At 41.5% G+C, this 22851-nt stretch overlaps 1 protein-coding gene across 2 annotated transcripts in view; it reads right to left on the bottom strand.

The window, feature by feature from the left end:
* Window positions 1-6619, bottom strand: part of PLPP4 (phospholipid phosphatase 4) — a 53139-nt gene extending 46520 nt beyond the window's left edge. The window contains exon 1 of one of the 2 annotated variants that reach the window (XM_032695322.1): window positions 6206-6619. In XM_032695322.1, the coding sequence (XP_032551213.1) occupies window positions 6206-6261 (56 nt within the window). In that variant the 5' untranslated portion in view covers window positions 6262-6619. The remainder of the gene's footprint in view (window positions 1-6205) is intronic. The other variant, XM_032695321.1, reaches the window with a different exon arrangement.
* Window positions 6620-22851: the final 16232 nt, after the last annotated feature.

The raw sequence follows: 22851 nt of genomic DNA, 5'->3' as shown, positions 1-22851 counted from the left end.
CCTCAGGGGAGGGCTCCTCACACACTGTCCCTGCTCCAGAGTGAGGTCCCTCTCCCAGGGACAGTTCTCCAGGAACTCCTCCATGAGTCCTTGCCCAGGGCTGCAGTTCTTCATGAGCTGCCCCAGTGAGGGTCACGAGCCCTGCCAGCAAATCTGCCTCACACATCAGGACAGGCACAGGGTTATTTGGTTGTGTGCTTTATTAAGGCCCTATAATAAATATTTAGGGCCTTTTGTTTTTACAGTAACCTGTCAAGGACACAGTGTTGAGCACAGTTAAAATTGAGGTTAGTCTGTGATATATCAGCTACATTCAGGGAGTTACAGAAGCTCTATGTCTGACTCTCTCATCACTTCAAAGGTACCACAGACTCTGCTGAGCACTGGAACAACTCTGTTGCTTGCCACTGGAGCTCAATATGCAACCTTTGATAGGAGTTCTCAGATCCTGAGCACCAAAGAGGCTGTCTTTTTTTATAGCAGGTCTTTCCCTTAACTCTTTGTTAACCCCAGTCAGTGAACTAGACTTCAACCTGTGCCACAAAACTAAAATTTTCCCCTCATTTTAACACGTCAGTTATGGTTTACAACAGTGCACCCATTTTTAAACAGGTTAGAAAACATCTGAGTGTTCTCATTTCTTATTATCATTACTAGCTATGAAAGATGAGAAATAAAAATATGGGGTTTTTAATACGTGTATCACGAAGTTGTAAGATATTCAAGTCCCAAACTGGGACTGGCTATCAGGGACTTTTTTGACTGGATAAGGGAAATATAAAAGTTCCTAAAAACTAGAATTTTTCGGGACCATGTGAGAATTTTTGTACATGAGGGTTTCTTCTCTCTCTGGGCTAACAACAAAGGAAGATCCATCATTTTTGACAGAGGATATCCAGCAGCCAATTGAAAGAAAGGGAAAGCCCCTTTTCAGAGAAAAGAAACCCTTTTAGGCAAAAATGAATATATTAAACTTATCTGAAAAGGGTGGGGATTTTGTGAAACTATAAAATGTATGGAATTTAAACCAAAAGTGTCTTTTTCCCTGGAAACTCAGTGTGATAAAGAACCGATGCATTGAATAAATTCTTCCTTGTTTCTTTGTTCCCTGAGTTGATGCCATCTTTCTAAATTTAAAAAGAGGGATATTTCCCACAAAACCAATATTGAAAAAGCTCCGAAGTTGTTCAAGGGTGTTGGCTACCTCACAACACAGAATTTATCAATTAAGAGAAGGAAGGGTGAGCAAAAGAAGTATTACTCTCACTTTCTTGGTGAGAGATTAGGGCACACAGAAATGAAGTCCAAAACCGTTTGGATCAGAAGTCAAAACTCAGGTTCCAAACCAAGTCAGAATTATCAGATATTCAAACTGAGAAGGTAGGACACAAAAAGACCAAGAAGCTCAGGTGGTCAAACACCTACTTCACTTGGAAACCTTCAGCTATAGAGCCCAGGCTTAAAAGGTACTTTCAATTCTTGGTCCAACTGATTTGTGTAATTTTGCAGTGTTTGAGTCAGAGTGAGGAAATAAATCTGAATGTCTCAGACTGGTGATTTCTTCTCAATCTGTTCTGTGTATGTTCCCTGCAGATCTCCAGCTCCTCATGATTCCCAGCTCAGTCTATCCTCCAAACATCCAGTTAATATGAGAGAGAAAAGGCAAGCACAGCCTGTGAGAAGAGCAAAGCAAAACTGCAGCATTGTAGAATTTCCTCAGGTGATTGATTTTCTGTCTGTGTTAACAAGACAATGTTTAGTGTCATTTATAAGGGCAGCGTATCCACAATATCCAGATCACCACTCCAGGACAAAGAGAGCTACCTAAAAGAACTTTCCATGCTAAATTATTTCATGCATATTCATAACCTGATTAAAATCTCAACATTGTAAACATGCAGAGAAACAGTTTTTATTTACTTACACCAGAATTTGACCATGGCACACACACAAAACATGTCAGCATCAGTCAATCCTGCAAACTCACACGTGTGTGATGTATACATGTGTTTACCTGCAGATAAACATTTATTCCCAAGGGAGGCTGCTAATGAGACTGTGCTGTAGGGAAGATATCCAATTACTCTAAATGACATTCATGTTTTAATCACATCACATGCCCCGAAGAGCTCGAGTTTTGACGAAGCAATCCCTGAAACACTGTCTTTTTAATCAATTCAATATCAAAATATCAGCAATATGCTGTTGATAAGTCATTGGGTTAAATGTACTACAGCACACCCAAATTCCAGCTTCCTACCAAGAGACAATGGTGTGGCCTTCTAAAACTTTTCAAACAGATGCACAAAGTTTTCCTTGCAAGAGATACCTAAAAGAGACCATTGTGTATTCTGCTAAGAAACAAAGACATCCCTCAGGCTCACTCTGAGCCACCACTCATGGAATTCTTTTTAGGACAGATGAAAAACATTGTTTTAAGGGCACCACTCCTGTGTAAAAATACCAGACTTGCTCACAAATCCTTTTACAACTGGCTTATCTTAAAAAAAACCACCAAGTCAGTCAAAACAACTTGCTTTCCTCAATCATCCTCTAAGTGACAAATGCCACTGGGCACGTGGATCAGATGAAAGACTGGCCACATTTTCCATGTTTTAGCATTAATCAAGCATCTTAAGATGCTCCAGGTCATAGGAATAAGTACAGAAATTAAGAAAACAGAGATGCAAGACTCAAATTCAATCATTCTTCAAATTAGCACTGGATATTTTCTGTAAACAGAGTACATCCTCATAGTTATTAAACAATAGACCATTTCTACTTCTGAAACTTTACGTCAAAAATTTCACTTCTAAAAAAAAAAAATCAGTTCTGTATTCACATATATTTATTAATAAACAAGAACCTAAACAAAAATATGAAGTGAGAATTGATTAAAGCCAAGGTTTCACTGGAAAATATTCCATTATGCAGTTTCAAATAACAACGTAATGGCCAAATTATAGGAGGAGAATTTTCTTGGCCGAGGAAGTAGCAAATCAACCACCTTCCATCAAATCACTTCAGCCCAGTCAAAAGGTGCAAGGCCACATATTTTGAAAACTTAAAATTATTTTTTTAATGTTAAGGAATTGGGAAAAACTGAGGGGCAGAACAGAAATCTCTCCTTGCAGTTTTTAACGTGTACCTTGAGAGCTATTTTGCTGAAGGTACTCAACCAATTACCTATTTACCTTCCCAGTCAAGTGTGCATTAAGCATATTTTTGACTGCAGCCACTTGAGTTTGGGGTTTGGGTGTTTGTTGTTTGGGGCAGGAGTTTTGTTTAACTCCTGCTTCTCAATTTCAGGCAGCTGTAGTTCTTCTAATAAATCTCTCCTAACTAATCCCTCCTTCAATACCAGTAAATCCTGAGGGCTAAAATGCCCTTCAGCACAGATCTCTCTAAAAGCACAGAAGCTTGAGTTGCTAAATTTCAGTGCCTAATCTGGTCTTTAACAGCTAAGTGAACACTTAGCAACTGCCAAGAACACGTCTAGAACCGACTCAGTTGTTATCATTATCCTCCCTAAGCGTCTGTAGAATTCAACCAAATCAACACACAGCCATCAAAAGTGTGCAGTACTTCTAAGGCTGTTCATTTGCTCGATGGAAGATATCTTGAATCATAACTATAGGTTTCTGCCTTTGGTGGAAGGATTAAAGTTGGTAATTATGGCAACTGGAGGAAAAAAAAAACCCAGTTTTTAGTATAGAAAACATGGTTGTAAAACACATCCCAATTGGCAATACATTCCATTTCAGCAATCATCAACAGGAGTTTCCACACCTCCATTTTAATGGAATGACATTTATTACCAAGCAAGGCTACGACACAGAATATGCACCTTTATTCTTTTGCATTCTATGGTACAAAATATGCCAGTATCTTACTCTGAGTTATATGAATTGTTAGGCTGAAGCTAAAAGACATCTGGGAGGCACAGATGGTTCACAACTGACAAATGGATGTGGAACCATTACCTTCAAGGTCAGCCTTCTAACACCACAACGGCCCAAAGTCATCAACACCTTATCAGAATGAGCTGATTCTCTGCTGTCCAGTTCCTCCTGGACCAATATCCGTGTCCCAGCTGGCAATCACAACAGGGATGAGCTCAGACCCAGCCTCCACTCATTTATGTTAATGGCATTCCTTTCCATTCCTAGAAATCTCTTCTGCAGTACAGCTCAGAGAGCTGCTGCCTGGATTCCAAAGTCCCAGGGCTTCCAAATTCACCAGTAAAAGTTCATTCTTGAAAAGATATTTCACTGAACTCAATGCTCCATAAAAATCCTTGCACTGGCTGTGTATAAAGCCACAGGAAATACCATTTTTAAACCTCTGTAACATAATAGCTTCAAAACATGAATAATTGCCAGTTAAGAAAACAGAGAACTATTGAGTACTATTTCAACAGCAAAAGATTACTTGGGTGTTAAGATTATCTGAATTATAAAGCTGTTCTTTTGGTCTACTACAGATTATATTCTCGGAACCATCACAAGCAAATAAAGTGAAGTTCTTCATGGAACTGAACACCAACCTGAATTTAGACTACTACAGTGCTTAGTGCTTTTAATGAATGCTCTAAATGACCTACTGAAACATCAGAATTATTCCCCAGAATTCCAAGGAGGCAAGAGCTGAGCTACATGAAAATGCTGGAGGTTCTTCCACAGGCATTTGCCATTCTTGGTGACTCTACCAAAAGCTTTTCCATCAGCTACCCCTCAGTGCATTTCAGAACCACAGCATAAAGAGCAGTGGAAAGTACAGAACCTTTTAGAGAGGAAATAAAGACAGAAGAGAAGCATAACCAAGAAAGGACTACTTCAAATGGGGTATGATTTACATATCATAGTAATAAGCATTACTATGATGGTGATGAATTACACACACAACCATAATTAAGAGAAAAGTTCTGATGCAGCATCAGACTCTGAGGTCTTGGCTCACCCTGTAAGTCCATGTATTCCAGAAAGGAGTTCTGTTGAGAGGAACAGGTCTACTTTCAAAGTACAATGTAACTGAACTGACAGATATCAAAGGTACCTTACAGGATTTTCAGGGTATCAAAGTTTACCCTAAAATGAAGATGATTCCACTTAATGAAACATGTTGCAAATCAAAGGATTAGCATCAATATCCCAGAGAAATGAGCACCGAGGGAAAAATCAAGCACCAGTAAATTGGGCAAGTTCTTAATTAACCGTGAGAGGTTCAGAAAGGACTCGCATCAAAGCATTCAGATTCCCCAGCTGTAAGTCAGTACCACAGTTTAATAGATATATCGCCTGCAGCTGTGACCATCAACCCCCGTGGTTAAGAAAACAAACAAGCAAACAGCAAAATCCGATTTCCGTGATACTTCTGAGAGGCCACAAAGGCTCCCCTTTAAACATTAAGCAATAGATATGCAAACTTACACAGAGCGGAACTTTTCTTCGCTCAAATGCACGCAGAACACAAACTGCCTGGAAGAAAGAAACAGGCACCGCTCTGAAAGGCAAGGGGGAAGCCTGCCTGAAGTACACGCAGCAAAACAGCACGGAACAGCTTTCTCCTAAAAAAGGCAGAGAGCGTTCCTGCAGCGATAGCTGCACATCAGTCGGCAACCAGATTTCCCTGACTTTCCTCCCCACACACCAGGGCGCGGATGAGCATTCCCAGAGCCAGCCAGCCACGTTCCATCATCTCCCGTTCAGCCCGAGCTCCGAGCTCGGCTCCAGCCCCAGCGCTGCAGCTCCCCGGCACAGGGTTCCCAGCGCGGGGCTCCCGCTGCTTCCCCAGCCAGTTTTTGGGGCGCATTTACCGCCGAGCCAGCTGAGACCTCACAGCGCAAACCACAACCGCCCGAACCAAACCCGCAGCACGTTTGGGGGTCGCGGCGTTTTTGGGGTTTTTTTTTGGTTGGTAGCTTTTCGCACGCTTGTCTCCGGCAAAACCTCGAGGGGCGGAGAGGGCTCCCGGCTGCAATATTCCAAACCCCCGCAGCGCGGGGAGGAGAACGGCGGCAGCTGCCCCTCGCTCGGGCATCCCCCGCGGGGTCCGCCTGAGCATCGGAGCCCCCCGGGGCGGCGCTGGTCAGGGGATGCGGGATGCTGGGGATGCAGGACGGCATCCCAGCCCCACATCCCGCCCCGCTGCGAGGAGGGACGCGGGCACCGCGCGGCACCGGAGCGAAGTTGCTGCGGGTACTCACACGAAGACCCCGAAGAGCAGCACCCGTATGCCGATCTCGATCGCCAGCTCCCGCATGGTGGGTCCCGGCGCGCTCCCGCAGCCCCCGCGGCGCCGCCTCTCATCCCCCGCCCGGCGATGGGGGCACCGGGGCAGCTGTGCCGCCTCACGCCGCCCTCCCGGTGCCCCGAGGGGCCGCGCAGAGCCCGAGGCAGAGCCAGAGAGAGAGGGAGAAGCAGAGGCAGAGGGAGAGCCCCGCCGGGCGCAGCCCCGGCCCCGCCATCCCGCGGCTGCCGCGCTGTGCGGGGCGGGCACTGCCGAGCGCCCGCGCCGGGGGAGGGTCCCGGGGACTAACGCCGTGTCCCCCCGTGCGGGGGCCGGGGATCCTGGAATCCTGGGGATTTCCCCTCCCCTCCTCCCTTTCCCCGCCCCCGCGGCGCTGTCGAGCCGGGGCTGGAGCTGCAGCTGGAGCCGCGCCGTCCCGCCCGCCCCTCGGGGCTCCTTTGCGATGCCCTCGGCGGGGGCACTGCGGGCTCCGTCCCCGCCTAACGCCGGGAAGGGGCTCGGTGGGGCGTAGAGAGCGCTTTTCCCTACCCCATTCAGCGCAGCGCTCACCCGTCCTTAGCTGGAGAGCCATTAACCCGTCGCCCATCAGTGCCCATCGCCTCCCACGGCACAGCCGGGTTTCAGCCCGGCTCCGGTGGCGGGCTGGGCAGGCGTTCCGCTCTTCATCACGGACTGCTGCTGAACCCCTGCGCTCCGAAAAGATGGAGAAACAAAAATTAAACGGGGCTGGGGGGAGGGAGCACACCGCGCACAGGTAATATCAGGTGTTCATGAAGACTTATCCTGCCGTGCCATGGGCAATTACACACCAGACCACCCGTGCTGGCACCGAGCCCGGCCCATTTGCTTTATCCTTGCATAAAGGATTAACAACGTTTGAACACATTCTACATCGTGTATTTCCATAACAGGCTGTCCACCCTTTGGACATCTGTGCCGTTTTAAACCCTGCTTCTCACTGTTAATGCAGATAACCCAGCAGGTCACTCCTGTGTCACTTGGTCAGATTCTGCCCAATATATGATATTATAGCCTAATTATATTAACAGTTCACTGCCCATTCCCAGAGCTGGGTCCAGCTCAACAAATGGGCAGAGGTTGTAGTTATGGCCTCAAATTGCTGTGATGGGAGAAAGGCAGCAAAACAACCATGACATCAGTTTATTCCTGTTTTTCCTCCAATCCATCTTCCCTTCCTCCCAATGGCAGACTCTGAACCACCCTAATCCTTGTATTACCTTAGCCTGCTTTTGCACAGAGTTCATTTAACTTCCTCTGCATGGAGAGACTGGATTCTGAACATCTTTAGTGTAAGAGAGTTTCAGCCTTGAGTTATGAAATGCAGCAAACTAATTCACACTTAAATATATTTCATTATCTGATTTCTTGGGGCCTTTGAAGGCATGTCCTTCAGGAAAGTGTTCATAGCTATTAATACTGCACATAGTTACAAAACAGCCATCATTGGATTGCAGTGGGGATCCAATTCACTTTACTACATGATTATTGCTAGAGAATTAATGCCAGAGAGGCTTTATTAAACCCATCTGCTTAATATATGCACTATGCATAAAATGGAAGCTTTGAACTCTGAATTAACTACCATGTAGTAAAACTTTTATTGTCTGTGTTTGTGGAAGAAAACAGACACATAAGCTTCCATCTTAACCTCATCTACGGATAAATACACCGGTGCTAGATTTGTTCCAAGGAATATGACTGAAGCCCAGGAAACACAGATGTGTGACTGGCACTGGAGAGAGCTTTTGAAGTGTTAGTGTTACTTAGATGAGATCTTTCTCCCTTGTATGCCTGATTGCACTAATTTTCAAGACAAAGCTCGGTCAAGTACTTATATTCTGGATTTTATAAAAGGTCACTCTCTTTCAGGAAACAAAGCTCAATGGTGAAATCTCCATATTAAACTGGTGGTGGTGATAAAGGACGTGTCACCTTCCTTTGAGGACACGAAGTTGGTTTGTCTTCTATTGTCAAATATTTGTGCTCCCTCTCCCTTGTGCCCCCAGTGACTGGATGTGTATCTCCACTGCTGCTAGGTGTGCACAAGAATAATCTTTGTTTTCATTAATAGTCCTTCCTCACAGAAATAGCCTCACAACTTGTGTGAATCAAGCCAGGCATGAAACAAGGAGTTGCAAAGACTATCAGATAAAGATGTCAGTCTGGACTGCAGTTCCCAGGTCCACAAAACCTGGGGAAGGACACAGGGGACCGAAGTGGAGAGTGTTTGCTCTCCTTGGGCATCTGGGGAAACAGTTACCAGTTCCAGCTCTGGTCACCTTTCCATTTTTGTCCTGTAATTGCATATATCTTGTCAACTGTGTTGTCTTAGCCTATGGATCTTAGAATAACAGAGTGATTTGGCTTGGAAGGACATTAAAGATCCTCTTGTTCCAACCCCCTGCCGTGAGCAGGGACACCTTCCACTGTCTGGTTGCTCACAGGATTCTTCAGCTTCTTTGACTTTGCTACAGTGTCTTTCCTATATCCTGCTGCAGGAAAAGGGGATTTTCTCACAGGTTTCTATTAGTGTTTGGAATCACTCAACTGTTACCAGCAGAGCTAATAAACAGTGCTGGTTAGAAATTAAACAAAATTTGTCTTGCTGCAGTGTTCTGATTTTCCAATATCTATCAACTGATGGGGATTTATGAAGCATAAACATCAGATTGATTTTTTTTTTTTTTTTTAAACTGGACCCAACCTGCAGCTGTCTGCTGTACAAAACTTGCTTTGACTTTTAAACCAAATACGAGTTAGGGGGATAATTAGCAAGGAAGAGATTTTAGGCTACATTGTGGCATTGAGCTCCAACCCAGGTGCAGCAGAGAATCACTGCACTACAGCAGATTCTGGGAGCAATCACAATGACCCTGAGAACATCCCAATTTCCTGTTCATCCCATCCCTGCATCAGGAACAGCAATGCTATTTATTTTCCTAGGTGAGACTGCAAAGAGAACTGATCCCGCTCAGGTGGATGAAGCTGTCAAGTTTTTTAGGTGTCTAACTCGGGTTCTCAGGACTTTCCTCTCACAAGGATTAGTTTCTGTCTGAGCCACCTGCAGCCAAATTTCAGTCCACAATGGGATGTTCCCAAGCAGAAAGAGCTGCCCAGCTGATGTGGCGTTTCTGGGGGTTACAGCTTTTTCCCAATGCCACAGGATGTGTGCGTGCTTCTCACCTCTCTTGGGGCAAAATCTTGCAGCTCATGGTAAGCTGAGCTTAAAAACCCCTGATTTTCCCATCAAAACAGATAAACTTCATCCTACAAAAAAGCTGTGGAAAATACCAAACTTCAAATGGAAAAATCATTTAGATCTCAAAAGTGTACCCGTTGATTTAAAACATATCAAGCTTGAATGATTTCAATTGTGTAATTTTTGTTTCTTTTGATTTTTTTTTCTCAAAAGAAGAATTTTATATATATGGGCAATTTTCAGAAGTTCAAATTGTCATTATAAGGGTGTCTCACTGATTCTGAGGTGACATTTTTAACCTTGTGGGACTCTTCCTTTAAGTTGAACTGGTGCAACCAGTTCACATGAGCCAGGGCACAGGAGCCACAGCTTTTTTTCTTTTTTCATCCCAAATATTTTTTTCCAAAATATTGAAGTTTCATAGGCCTTATCTGTCTGTCATTCACTATTTTAAGTTACTTAACCTGAGGCAAAATTATGAGGAGTGAAGAGAAAAAGAGATCTGTAACACATACAAACCCATAATTTATTTCTGAGAAAATCTCTGTGTATCTGTATGAGTACCTCATGGGAAACTCCAAAATCTGCATAAGTCAGCCATTTCTTAATTACTAGAGCTCAATCCAGAAACAACCAGCCTATATTTTTTTGTAATTTCTGTAGTAAAAGGCAAATTTACAGAATGCTTTAGCTGGTTATGTGGGAGGTTTGCAGTACACTGGGTGGGTTGGTTGCACACAAATACATCAGAACCGTGTTACTTAATGGTGAAAAATGGCCATTATTTTGTGTCATTACCTAATTGCAGTTATTACCAGTAATTACTGTTATTACTAATGAAATTAGGACTCCTTGAGATCTGAAAGATTCCCCAGAAAAGAAAGCCAAACATAGAATTTTTAAATACTGTACGGAGAAATTCATCTAAAATACCTGAGACGAACAGGGTGTCTGTGGACCAAACACCCCTTCTGTTACCCTTTAGAACTTTACTGAGGCTTTTTACTGATTAAATGCCCCACTGCTGAAGCCATGAAATCACTGCTTGTTATTATTACCTTGTATATAAAGGGGTGTATCTGAGAGTAGAAAACTTCTTCATGATGATTCCACTACTGTTGAAGTCAGCAGGACTTTCAGAAGGAACCTTTCAGAAAGCAAGAATTATTCCTTTAGCACATATTAACTTATGCAAATATTCCATAGGATGTACTACATAGCCTAAAGGTACTGCTGCCTGTAAGTGATACAGAATTTTGTAGGATAAAGGAGGCAGAGCACTGATTCCTCGTAAATCCATGGGGGGAATTTGGAAATGAGCCCTGCAGCCAGGGAAATGTCTTAATCCAACACATATATATGAAATAATTTTATGTGTTATAAGAAGGATTCAAGTGATGTTGACTAAAGCTTGACAATTTTCTTAACTTTCATAGTTCTGAAGCACAATCAGGTACACCTTGGCAGCCAACTTTCAGTTTGGACTTATTTAAACTCAGATTTGTCACGGGACGTAAAACTTATGTGGGTTCAGATCCGTTGAGATCAAGCATTAAGACATGTCTGGATGAACAAAATTTCCAGTTTCACATTGCCTAAGCCTGCAGACAATCAGATGATTAAGCAAAACCAGCTGGCCAAACAATCACTAAAGTCAAACCTGGCACAACATTTCAGTAGCTTTTTATTCTTCAGCAATTACAGTCCACTAAAAACCTACTTACTCCTTCAAATACATAAATGAAGGTCTATTGTAGCACTTCTCTTATACTGTCTTTTTTTCTGTCAGTATTTTTTTCTCTTACCTTTAACTACTTCTCTTCCTGTCTGCTTGACTAATTAAATCTAGATCACAATGGGGAAAACTCCTCCTTTTCCCTTCCTTTTCTGTATTCCCCATGCATTTTTTGATCTGTACTGCACACCCAGAGGCAGTGCACAGCCCTTGGCTGTAGATTTAGCACTAGAGTAAATCCAAAGTGGGTTTTGTTAAAAAAAATGGTGGATTTTGTTAAGAAAAAAAAAAAAACAAACAGAGTTGAAACTGAGAACATTTTACTTATTCTGTACCTGTCCACACAGAAGCATATGGCAGCTGGGAAGTTCATCATCATTGGATTTGTCTGCTATTCCACATATGCTGCTGATGAGCTCTTTCCTAAGTAGCTGTTGGTACTCTGATGGACAAAAGAAACCTCAGGGAACAAAACTCCAAAGGAATTACAAACCTCAGCCACTGTGATGCACCCGTGCACATCTTAATTGCCCCAGGTATCATGTTTAAAACGTTTATAAAAGCAAATTGGTAACGTTTGTTTAGTTACTATAAGTGTCTACAGCTGGCTCCTGATTGTGCCTAATTAAAAGGTTCTTCTAAACATTAATGTATCAGCGAGATTTCAGTAGTTGCCATTTGATGAAATCGTGTCAGATATTTCGGCTGGGAATTTTTTGGGGGGTGAATGTATGTGCTTGGGGCCATCTGGTGGAACAGAACCACAGTGCACTGACCGTGCTGCTGCCCATCCCGGGGCACGGGCACAGCTGGCCATGGCCCCCGCACCCCGGGCATCCCACCTGCACCCCGGGCATCCCACCTGCATGTCGGGCATCCCACCTGCATCCCGGGTATCCCACCTGCACCCCGGGTATCCCACCTGCACCCCGGGCATCCCACCTGCATCCTGGGTATCCCATCTGCACCCCGGTTATCTCACCTGCACCTCGGGTATCCCACCTGCATTCTGGGTATCCCACCTGCATCTCGGGCATCCCACCTGCACCCCGGGCATCCCACCTGCATCCTGGGTATCCCATCTGCATCCCGGGCATCCCACCTGCATCCCAGGCATCCCACCTGCATCCTGGGTATCCCACCTGCATCCTGGGTATCCCACCTGCACCTCGGGCATCCCACCTGCATCCCAACCATCCCACCTGCACCCCGGGTATCCCACCTGCATCCCAACCATCCCACCTGTATCCCGGGTATCCCACCCCCCCGGAGCTGCCAGCCCTCCAGGCTCCCCTTTAGCTGCTCTCAGTGGAATTTCTCTTCTGAACACTTACATATTTCAAAGTCTGTAATTTAGAGCTGTTCTTGACTACAGGGGACAGGGGCATATTTTGAGCCAGCACACTATTTCACTTTATAAATCAGCACGTTGGCGAAAGTTGATGAGTCTAAATAATTAAATTCGTGTAGATATGAAATTGTTTGACATTATTTATGAGCCAATCGATGTTTGCAGCACTGTGGCTTTAGTACTCAATATACTGTGTATAATGTTGTGGGGTTGCAGTTGTAGAAGTGTTCATGGTCCCATAATAAAATTGTGATAAATTCAAGTCTTTAACCTGTACAATATTTAGCACTCATGTGAAGTATTTAATAGGAGACTCTGACTTAAGGCAGACATCTGCTGTCTTTAATCCTAAGTAACACTTCATGCCAAGAATGGCCTTATTGACTTCAATAAAATGGTTGTCTAATTACTTTTTTGTCTTTTTCTTTTCTTTCTTCTAAATGCAGTAGAAGCTCACCAACAGTTGCTGCAGTCATTTCAAATAACTCTTGACCTGAAAGGGAGCATGATGAAGCAGGATAATTAAATACAAGAGGTAAATGGAAGAACATGAGTAGTGCAAAACAAGATAAAATGGCCAATTGTCTCAGACAGGAGTTGCAAAACAAACACTCCAGAGTCTGAACACGGCCTGATGGTTTAGCACTCAGTAACAATAAAGTTTGTTCATATTTCACTTGGATTTTTTGAAATTACTGACCATTTCATCTGGATTCTGTGTAATGAAGATGCCAGAATTTTGAAACTGCTCAGAGCAGGAATTTCTTCCAACCCAGTTCTACTGGAAATAGCCCTGGGAGGAGCAAAATGGGATGAGCCAGTGTGTTAATCCAGTTTCAGACTGTATTTGTATTCCCCTTTAAGGCTGCCGTTTGTTGCACTGCCTTAGGAATCACACTTGAGCACAGGGATGTGCATTCCCAGCCCTGGGAGAACACTCTGTGCTCATTGCAGTGCTGTTTGAGAGCCTCAAGAACAATGAGCCAGGGGTTTCCCAGCAGGAATCACGTTTTTACTGCTGGTCTGTGGCTTCCTCAGCCACTGAGCACGTCAGGGATACGTAGGAGGAGAAACAGGATTTTCTGCTGGGTGAGAATGAGACCAGGTTCTAAGCTGTAGCTGTGAGCAACTGCAAAAGTTGATTTCTAAACCAAGGATAAGGAAACAACACCAGGGGCTTCATTAATCTTTACATTCTGTGATGCTGTGAGATTGGGTGCAAAGGAGCAATTTTACTTTATCCTCACATCAGTGTCTCTCCTTATTGCACTCTGAAGTGCCTGGGCAATAACTGCAGAAATAGAAACACTTTTAGTTCCATGGCTAATCAGGATACACCCATGATGTTTTGTCAAACACATAGCACAGGTCAGAAACATCCTGCTTCAGTCACAGTTTCCATCAAAATTAACTTTATACTACTTGGAGCTGAAGTGGCAAAATTTTGTTCCCCAGCTTGAACCCTGAAATTCATTCTTTGTAGCTCTTAATTCGTCATAATTTATGTCCTTATTTAAATACCAAAGTCACTGCTGTCTAGCCCATCTAGCATGATGTAGACTGCTGTCAAATGAAGCTACTTGGTTTAATTTGCATAATTTTCAATATATTTTGCTCACCTGTGCTCAAAAAGAGGAAAAACAGAGAAATCATTAATTATTATCTTTTAGAGGCCTAGACAACGCATTCATAATTCCATTGTTTTCTGCAAGGTAGGCTGGGAAAGGTAGGCTTGGTGCTTATTTCTACCTGGGCTGCACTGTGACAGCCTCAGTACTTTCTGTGATTTTCTTGGCCTTCTATATTATCTGTACTTAAAAAATCAGCAGCTCTGCAACTTGAATAGGCTGAGGAGCCAATTTTGCACATCTTGCTGCAGCTCCTCAGACTAAAGACTACTAATTAATTAAAGAGTGATTGAATCCCAACTTACAACATAAAGCAGTCAGTGCTCCAAGCTGGTTTGATCAGCTGCCATTTATGTTGCCCAGCAGGGAAAATACACCCCATTTCTCTGATAGTCCTACAGTTCTGGACAGCAGCAGCTCCACGAGCTGGCAAATCTAAATGCACTTCTTTAGGTAAACCAGAGATTGCCTACCATATTGGAGTGGGAAATGATAACATTTTTTGATAATATGATGCAATAAAATGATAGGGAACTTAGATTAACTCCACTAAGCTTGGTGCCATCACCATGGGTGCTGTGTACCCAATATTTAGGTTTCACTCTTAGAAGTAGAAATAAGAAATTCTGCTACTGGGCAACTTTCCCTGGGAAAGCCAAAGGCAAATATTAAATATTTACTTGATGTTTTTTAAAATACAGTGAAATTTTATGCATTGATCCGTAAATAGAGATGATTGAATGAACTAGAGCAAGATCAGCTCACACATTATTTTACTTTCTGTGATTACAGACAGATTTTAATCAGCCAGTTTTGAACAATAAGCTGTTATACTGTTTGAGGGCAGAATAAAAGCTGTTTAACATTATGGCACATCAATATCTCTGTGTGTAAATATTGAACTGCAGAAGCACTTTTGGCAAAAGGAGGCCTTCCTGCTGTGCAAGTACCCACAAAAGCATCCTGTTGTGGATTCAACCACAAATTACATGGTTTGGAAAGGGATATCGACCCAAACTAAATGAAATTGTGCAGTTCCTATAGAATTCCATATTGCCTGAGATGAGTTCTGTGTATTTATCATAATCAATGTGGGGTCACAAGAGTAATAATGGCTGGCTGCTTCTTGCTGGGTTTTTGGAAAGGAACTAAAATATTGCCCTGAATGCTTAATTTCTGCAAACAAACAAGAGCAGAGCATCTTTCTTGGCAGCTCTGCCCACAGATATAACGAGCTTTCTGTTGAAGTTTCCAAGGCTTTTAGTGGAAGGCTTGACATGTTCCGTGCTCTAATTTGTTCTAGAGGGAATATTTAACTCGACTTCGGTGGTAGTGGGGTACAGGAAGGCAGGAGGTACTTACCAGGTCTGAGTTAAAACTTCTTTCACTGGGCTGGCACTGTAAAAATTGCAAAAATACACATTAGGTAAAATGCTTCAAAATCTCGAGGAAAGCATTTAATTAAACACTCTGAAAAATTCCTGTGTAAGGAATAAAGCTCTTGACTTCACTGATTATTCTGGTGTGTATTTTTTTCTTTTTCCTACTGATTTTTTTTATTTAAAAGGGTAGTACAAATAAAAGAGAATTGCTACTTTTAAAGAAAGATGTGAAAAAACAATGTCTGCCCAGTGTCCATTTATACATCTTTTTCCTGAATAATTCAGCCCTCTTTGGTCTCCAGTGTTGTTAATGATAGTTTGAATGTGGTAAGTAACCAGCTAGGCTAGATTTGTGTTGAGTATGACAAAAAAAAAAAGAATACATGAACACAACTGACTATTTTTTAAGTATTAAAATTGTTAAAAGAATTTCCTTTGCTCAAGACCCTCATACTTCTCATTTCATCTTCCACTCTCATGATTTTTAACTCTCAGAACTCATATTGCCTTGTTTTCTGCTAGCAGAAAATAGTGAGTATTTTCTAAACAGTGGACATGAAATATTCATTATTTGTAGATACCAAAAAAGAAGGTTAACTTTAGTAAAATAATGAAAAAAAGTACTTTTCTTTTTTTTTTTTTTTCAGTGGTTCCAAAACTGTGGGTCCCCATTTTGCCCAACAGTCATGAAATTTGGATATGGTTTTTTTGGGTACTGGTATTCCAACCGAGTTTCCTACCCTCAGGTGGAAAAAATTGAATGAATACATTCTTGGAGCTGAACAACAAGTTCCTTTATGTTTATTTTTCACTCTTCTGTGGTTTTTTTATTCTCTTTTTCCATTTTTCTTCTGATTCTCCCTTTTTTTACTTCTTCTTCTTCCCCAATATTTTTTGGTTTTTTTCTTCCTCCAAAGAGTTCCACCTTTTCCCAGCCCCTTTTTCTTGCTCCAGATCATCAAAACACATTTACTGGACTGCAATGTAGGTTTTGTTGGAGATGGGATAAATTGCCTGCTGATATTTCAATAATGTTAATTAACATAGTTAATAGGAGAGATCCTCTTCATGTTCAAGAACTGGAACTGAGAGAAATTTAGATTTACAGTGGTATAAAAATATCAAAGCATTCTCCCATCAATATAATCCCCAAATAACCTCAATTTCTCATTACTTCTGAAGGGACTGTGACTTGCCCTCCTTTGTAATTGTCTGTAACAGCAAAGAGCAGTTGAAAGGCTTTGCCTCTAATTCCTGCTACAGGCAGTGAGAAAAAGAAGAAGTTCTTTAGATTTACAGTTGCAACCAAAGGGTTTATCAGGGGAATGGAAAAGGCCACTTTTGAATAAGGATATAAGGGAGTGATTTGCTTCAATCCATTTTCAATCCATGGATTTGGGCTAAAAATTCCCATCACTTCTTTCAGAACCAGGTCTTTCAGATCTTAGCCCAGAAAACTTGTTTAGCCTTATTATTTCCTTCCTTGTAAAGGAAATATCTGGGTATATCCTGAAGGTAATATTTCATGGTTTTTTTGTTGTGATGTGAGGGTGTATGTGTTTATTTTTAATGACAAGACATTAGCTGCAGTTTGACAAGCTATTCCTGGACATCCCACTGGATCAGTGGGCTCTGAAGTCCTGGAGTGTTCCCACCTATTTATTGTGGGTTTATGACACACAAAATTTGGAGATTTTTATTATTGTAAAAATCTAATTAGTGACTTCTTGAGAAGGGCATTAAGGTTTGAGTTTACAAGGTTTAAATTTGAATGTACATAACTAGAGTGACAAAAAAAGCATAATCTCAGTTTAATTTAATCTGGGAAAATACAGTGATGGAAAGATTTAGCAAATATTGTAGAACAAATATGATCATGTTATAGGTATAAAAGGTGCATTCTTTTCATCTACAATTACTCAGAGGTCATGAGCTACCCACAGAATCAGAGCAACATCAAATTCCTGCCAAAGGAATGGAAAAGTGAGGATAAAACTTCATGATTTTCCTTCTTGACAATCAGCCTATTACAGCAATTTATTTTGTATCTAAAGGTGGAAAATTGGGCTCAGAAAGCGTATGAGCAGCCAGGCTGGTTGTTTAAAGTGTCTGATTCACTGTGAAATGTAAAGTGCCTTGAATAAAGGAATACCAAAAAAAAAAAAAAAATAAAATAGAGGAATCAAAAATGAGGTATTGCTTCAAAAATTGTAGCACTGTGCAGATGATAATGATACATGCAGATAAAAAGGAGAGAGTGAGAGAGGGAAAAAAGCTTCAGTTCAGCTCCTGAGTTGTAATTGTATATTGCCATTACGCTTTCCCACTTTAATTGTGTCATCCAGCTCTTTTATAAAGCCCCTTCCACAGCAGGCTGGCACTTTTGATGTTCCAGAGATCAGACACAAACAAAACCCCAGTCCTGGGCACAGTGGGTAAGTGTTTTACACCAACACCATGCAGTATTTACATTAATATTTTAAAAGTTAGAACCCTTTCTTTACTCGAAATAGAGCTTGTCTCAAAGCAGCTCCAAGCTGAAAGAGAAAAAAAAAAAAAGCTCTTTTTTCTTCGAAGAAAATATCGATTTCAAGGGCATACGAAGCTAAATTGAGGTGAAGATAACAGTTCCTAACCAAAGCACCACAACCTAAGAACACTTCTTAGCCTTGAAATCCTTAAAAGAATTGCATAAATAATAAATAACAGAATTGATATTACAGAATGTATCATATACACTACTTTCATATGTACTTACGAAAGTTTCAGCCTGTTGAATGAATCAAACCTTGCCATGCCACATAGGAAAGCTATCAATTATTTCATTTACAGTTATTTACTGTGTAATTTTAAATCTGTTTCCTGCAACACATCTACAGTAAAAGAGTTGCCATAATAAACACTGTAATATCCACTCTCACAAACTTGCATTTTGTATTTAATCATTAGGACAAAGGCAGAAAAGACATTCAGACTTATTTCAACTCATGATTAAAATCCTGGGTATTTCTTTCTCTCCTCCAAGTCCCAAAGATCTGGGTTCTCTCCCCAATAATCTTGTGACTGCAGGTAAATCAATGACCTCTAATTCTGAATTCTGGGTGACCTTTCCCACCCAGAAGTAGGAGCTGTGAAAGATGAACAAAAATATCCCCATATTTCCAAAGTATTTCCTTTGGAAGGTAAATTTACATTTATGTGCTAAGCAATCCTAGAGCTTATGTCACAAGGGGACACAATTTTTAATAAATTTACACATCTATTCAATAGATATGTAAACATGTAAAGCAGAAGTTGTCATTTATAGGTGTTTAAATTATAATTCCAGCAAATACAAAGTTTTGTTTTTAAATTCCTCTCCTTTTCAAAAATACTCAAAATAAATTGAAGCGTCTCTATCAAAACTCAAGGGTTTGAGATTCAATTAGTTACTTTATTGAAAGGATCTAATTTCTGGGAAATCTAATTTTTTTTTTTTCCCCTGCAAGGCCAAACAGTAGAAACATTTTCTCCTCAGAATAACGTCCCACAGAGAGATGGAGTTGCACAAAACACCTTTTATCTCTGCAAGACTGTGCAGCTAAATGTAGGGATCACATTAAGAATGAAAGTGGGGTGGGAACTTCATGGGATGCTGAGGAGATTTTGTATTTAATTTAGCATTTTTTGAGGAAAAAAAGCATCTCAGAAGCTCTCAAATTATTCATTTCAGGCTCAGGCAGAGCTGGAAAATCTTAGGGCTGAGGTGCTGTGCTTTCAGCTGTGATTATACCAGTAGAGCCTGCGAAAAGAGAAAAGCAAGTTCTGGGGCAAATAAAGAGGATCCCAGCAGAGCAAAACCTCAGTGTAACATCTGGGTTTGTCTTGCAGCTGCTCTGGAGTTGTTTTCCTGAGGAATCCCCTGAGGGAAGGTTTTGAAAACAGCAATATTGCAAATGTATATATGTTTATAGGCAGCACAGCCTGCTAGGAGGGGGGTTGTTGTGTGAAATGGTATTTGTGTCTGTCATATATTTTTGGGGGATTGTTCCAAACTATATATAGGCTGCTACCCTGAACTGAATGCCTGTGAGGTCGCTCATTAGGTGAGTTTTTAATTAAAAAAACCCAAGATTAGTTTCCAGTTTACAGATTGGGTGGAGCTTCCAGCTGGTTTCATCCAAATAAACCTGAGTTTCTGTGCTCTGAGGCACAAGGACTTCAACCAAAATGTGAGAAGTGGAAATCATGGGGAGATTCTCTCAAAACACACCGTCCTGGTGATCACACTCACGAGGACACAACTTCAAACTCTGTCTCAGTTCTGAGACCAGCACATGCCTCTGTATCCATTGAGGCTTTGGGGTTCCCAAATCCCAGAGACAATCCATCCCTCCCTGGAGTGCCCAGCAGGTGTTCCCTGGAGCTGGGTACATTTGTGACCCTTTTGCCATGACATGATGCTTGGCTGACTCCATCCAGTCTGCCACAAAAAGCACAAAAAGGTGCCAAAGAGGGAGATCACAGACATTCACTCACATTCTGCTTCTCTGAATCCCTTCTCCTGTATTTATCCGTTGACTAAAGCAGAGTGGGAATGTTAAAATAGATGTCTGGGACAGCTGGAGTGACTGAAGACTGAAATAGAAATACTTCTCATTTATATTTGGGCTTCCTGTGCTCTGTTTTTATAGTGGCTCTCTTCTGAAAGGAGGATGCCTTTACTGGTGAAGAAGAGCCAAGATGATCAGGAAATGGGAAATAAGTTCCAGTACTGTAGACAGGTTAATCCCTATTTTCCATCTTGGTCAGGGTCTGACATTGTACCTGCACCAGGAACTGAGCTGAGTAACAAAAGAGGAAGAAGTTCAGAAGGATTCATTTAGATCTCTTGCTGATCAGTGCATACTTAGTCTACTTAGAATTTTGGACTAAACAGATGAGCAGGACCAAACAGTGTAAGAAAAGCAAAAGACAGTCATATTGAATAAAATACCTTCAGCTGAGATAATTTTCCATGTGATATTGGGATTTGTAGCACACACTGGCAAGGGGAGCCCAGCTGGAAGATCCTACAGCACATTTCTGTCAATCCAGCAGCAATTCATCCCTCCTGGAATCAAGAAGGGAAGCAAATATACTGTGTGCAGCTGATTACATGGACCAACACTAAAGCTGAATTAGGAAAAGATCACAACATGAAACTCTGGCATGAAAACCTAACTAGATAAGGACTGGATTTCAGCATCTCAGCTCCTGTCTACTCCTGTGGTCTGTTATTGGCAGCATCCTGCTCCAAACTGGTCCCTGAGCAGTCTTCTAAAAGATGTGAGCTCTCAAAGAAACAACAGATGTAATCTGGAAGTGTGCTACAGCAGAGCATGGCTAAATTTGTTTGTCAGTTACCAAAAAAATAAAATAACCCTTGGAATCTTTGGTGTGTGGTGGTCAGAGAGCTGTGTGAGAACGAAATCAGCAGCAGCCACCAAGATTATCTCTCCTGCACAAGGGAAAAATCACACTTGACTACAGAGAGAGGTTAAAGGGACAGGTCAGAAGTGGCTCAGGAGGCAAGAGGGAATCTCTCAGAGAGGTTTAACTAAAGCCCTGGGATTTAGGGTGCAAATCCCTGAAAGAAGAGGAGAACAAATGCTGCTCTAATGAGCGCTAATGCCAATTATAAATGGCTTCTTCTGCTCGGTCATGAAGCTCCATGTGGCAGGTGCAAGCAACATGTGGGGTTTTAAATCATCTGGATTTGTTCCCCAGTGGAAAAAAATACATCCCTGTTCCTTCTTTTTATGAGATCCACCTCTGGCATCTTTTGCAATCAGTGCAATGTAAAACATCAGTCACTGTTGCAAAAAGGAGCACAAACAAGCCATTTTTACTCCACTGATTTATACCCAGTGTGGCTGCAAGAGGGAACCTGGGAAATGCCTCTTCCTGGCCCTGTTAGAAGCTGCAGATTATAGGGAGCACATTTCCAATATTTGCTCTGTGAATCTTGGCTCAGGGCTATTGGTGTTTTTAGAGTAAAGTCTCTTGCATGTATTCATAACTTAATTCCTTCCTGAGCCCCCTCAGATCTGCATCAATTAATGGCTTCTTAAGAAGTTGTTAGTGTTTAAAAAAAGGCCTTTGACTTTTCAAATGAGAAGGTATTTTTTTAAAAATAAATTGAAGAGTGCTTTCAGCACATTTGTGGGACTCAGAGAGCGGGGAGGAGAAAAGTTAAGTAGGTGTTTTCTCCCTCTCCAGTGTTTCTAACCTTTAACATGTTTGAAAATTCACCAGTAAATAAAGCAACCTAACTAAAAGGCTTTTTTGTCCCCTCCTGCACTATGCAACACACATTTAGAGATCTTTGTGGGAAAGTCAACTCACATATAATAGAAAATTATGTTCCTTTTATGCTGTTTTATGAGCTGAATTTCACAGGAAATTCTCTGGAGTCTCTTCCCCCAGGAGATTCTGCTACTTTATAAATAATATTTGGCCCTATCTACTCCATTTCTGTGTCCAGAGTAAAACCAGTCTTAAATCTTCATTCAGTTTTTCTTGCACTTCCATACTGTGGCAGATTGGAGATTGCCCAGCAGTTAATAAGCTAATAAATATAACATGAAAGTGCTTAATGCATTCTATTTATCAGTATTTATAAATCCTATTACAAACAGCCCTCAGAGAATACAAATTAAATTGGTGTCCCTGTCTTATGTGGTGTTGATATGAAGAGAAGTCCTGGGCCAGCAAGTTTACATTTTTATTGGCAGGTCAGAGAAGAAATAGGGAAGGATTAATGTGCTGGTGTCAGGTATAAAAAGGGCCAATCTGAAAAGCATTTTTCATTTAAGCCCTGTTGACTGTCCTAGAAAATTTGGCTGCTAAACAAACCATAACTCTAGATGTTTATCCAAGAATCTGAATTCAACATGGTATTCATTTCATCTGAATTCATCATTTCATATGTTGTGTAATTTAAGATGGTCATTCACACTCCCTTTAGAGTCAGTGGAGAGAGTGGCATCTTCACAAAGGAGGTCATCCTCTCTGCTCTTGGTTTATTCAGATTTTATGATGGGACAAATTTCTTTATGGTGCAACAAGTGGTGATATGATTGAGTTTAATGCTATTCAGGAATATAAAAATGAAGGCAGAGGAACAGAAGCTAACTAAAATATTTTAAGGTTTTCATTCCCATGAGGATTAAAATGCTTTCTAATGTTGCCTTTTTTTTATTATTACTTCGCTTTTGCTTTGTTTTAAGCTAGTCTGACAGCACTTGTTAGTAAGGCTTAAAAAT

The sequence above is a fragment of the Chiroxiphia lanceolata genome, chromosome 8 (genome assembly GCF_009829145.1).
Source record: "Chiroxiphia lanceolata isolate bChiLan1 chromosome 8, bChiLan1.pri, whole genome shotgun sequence".
Classification (NCBI taxonomy): Eukaryota; Metazoa; Chordata; class Aves; order Passeriformes; family Pipridae; genus Chiroxiphia; species Chiroxiphia lanceolata.
This window is presented reverse-complemented; position numbering and strand designations above follow the sequence as displayed.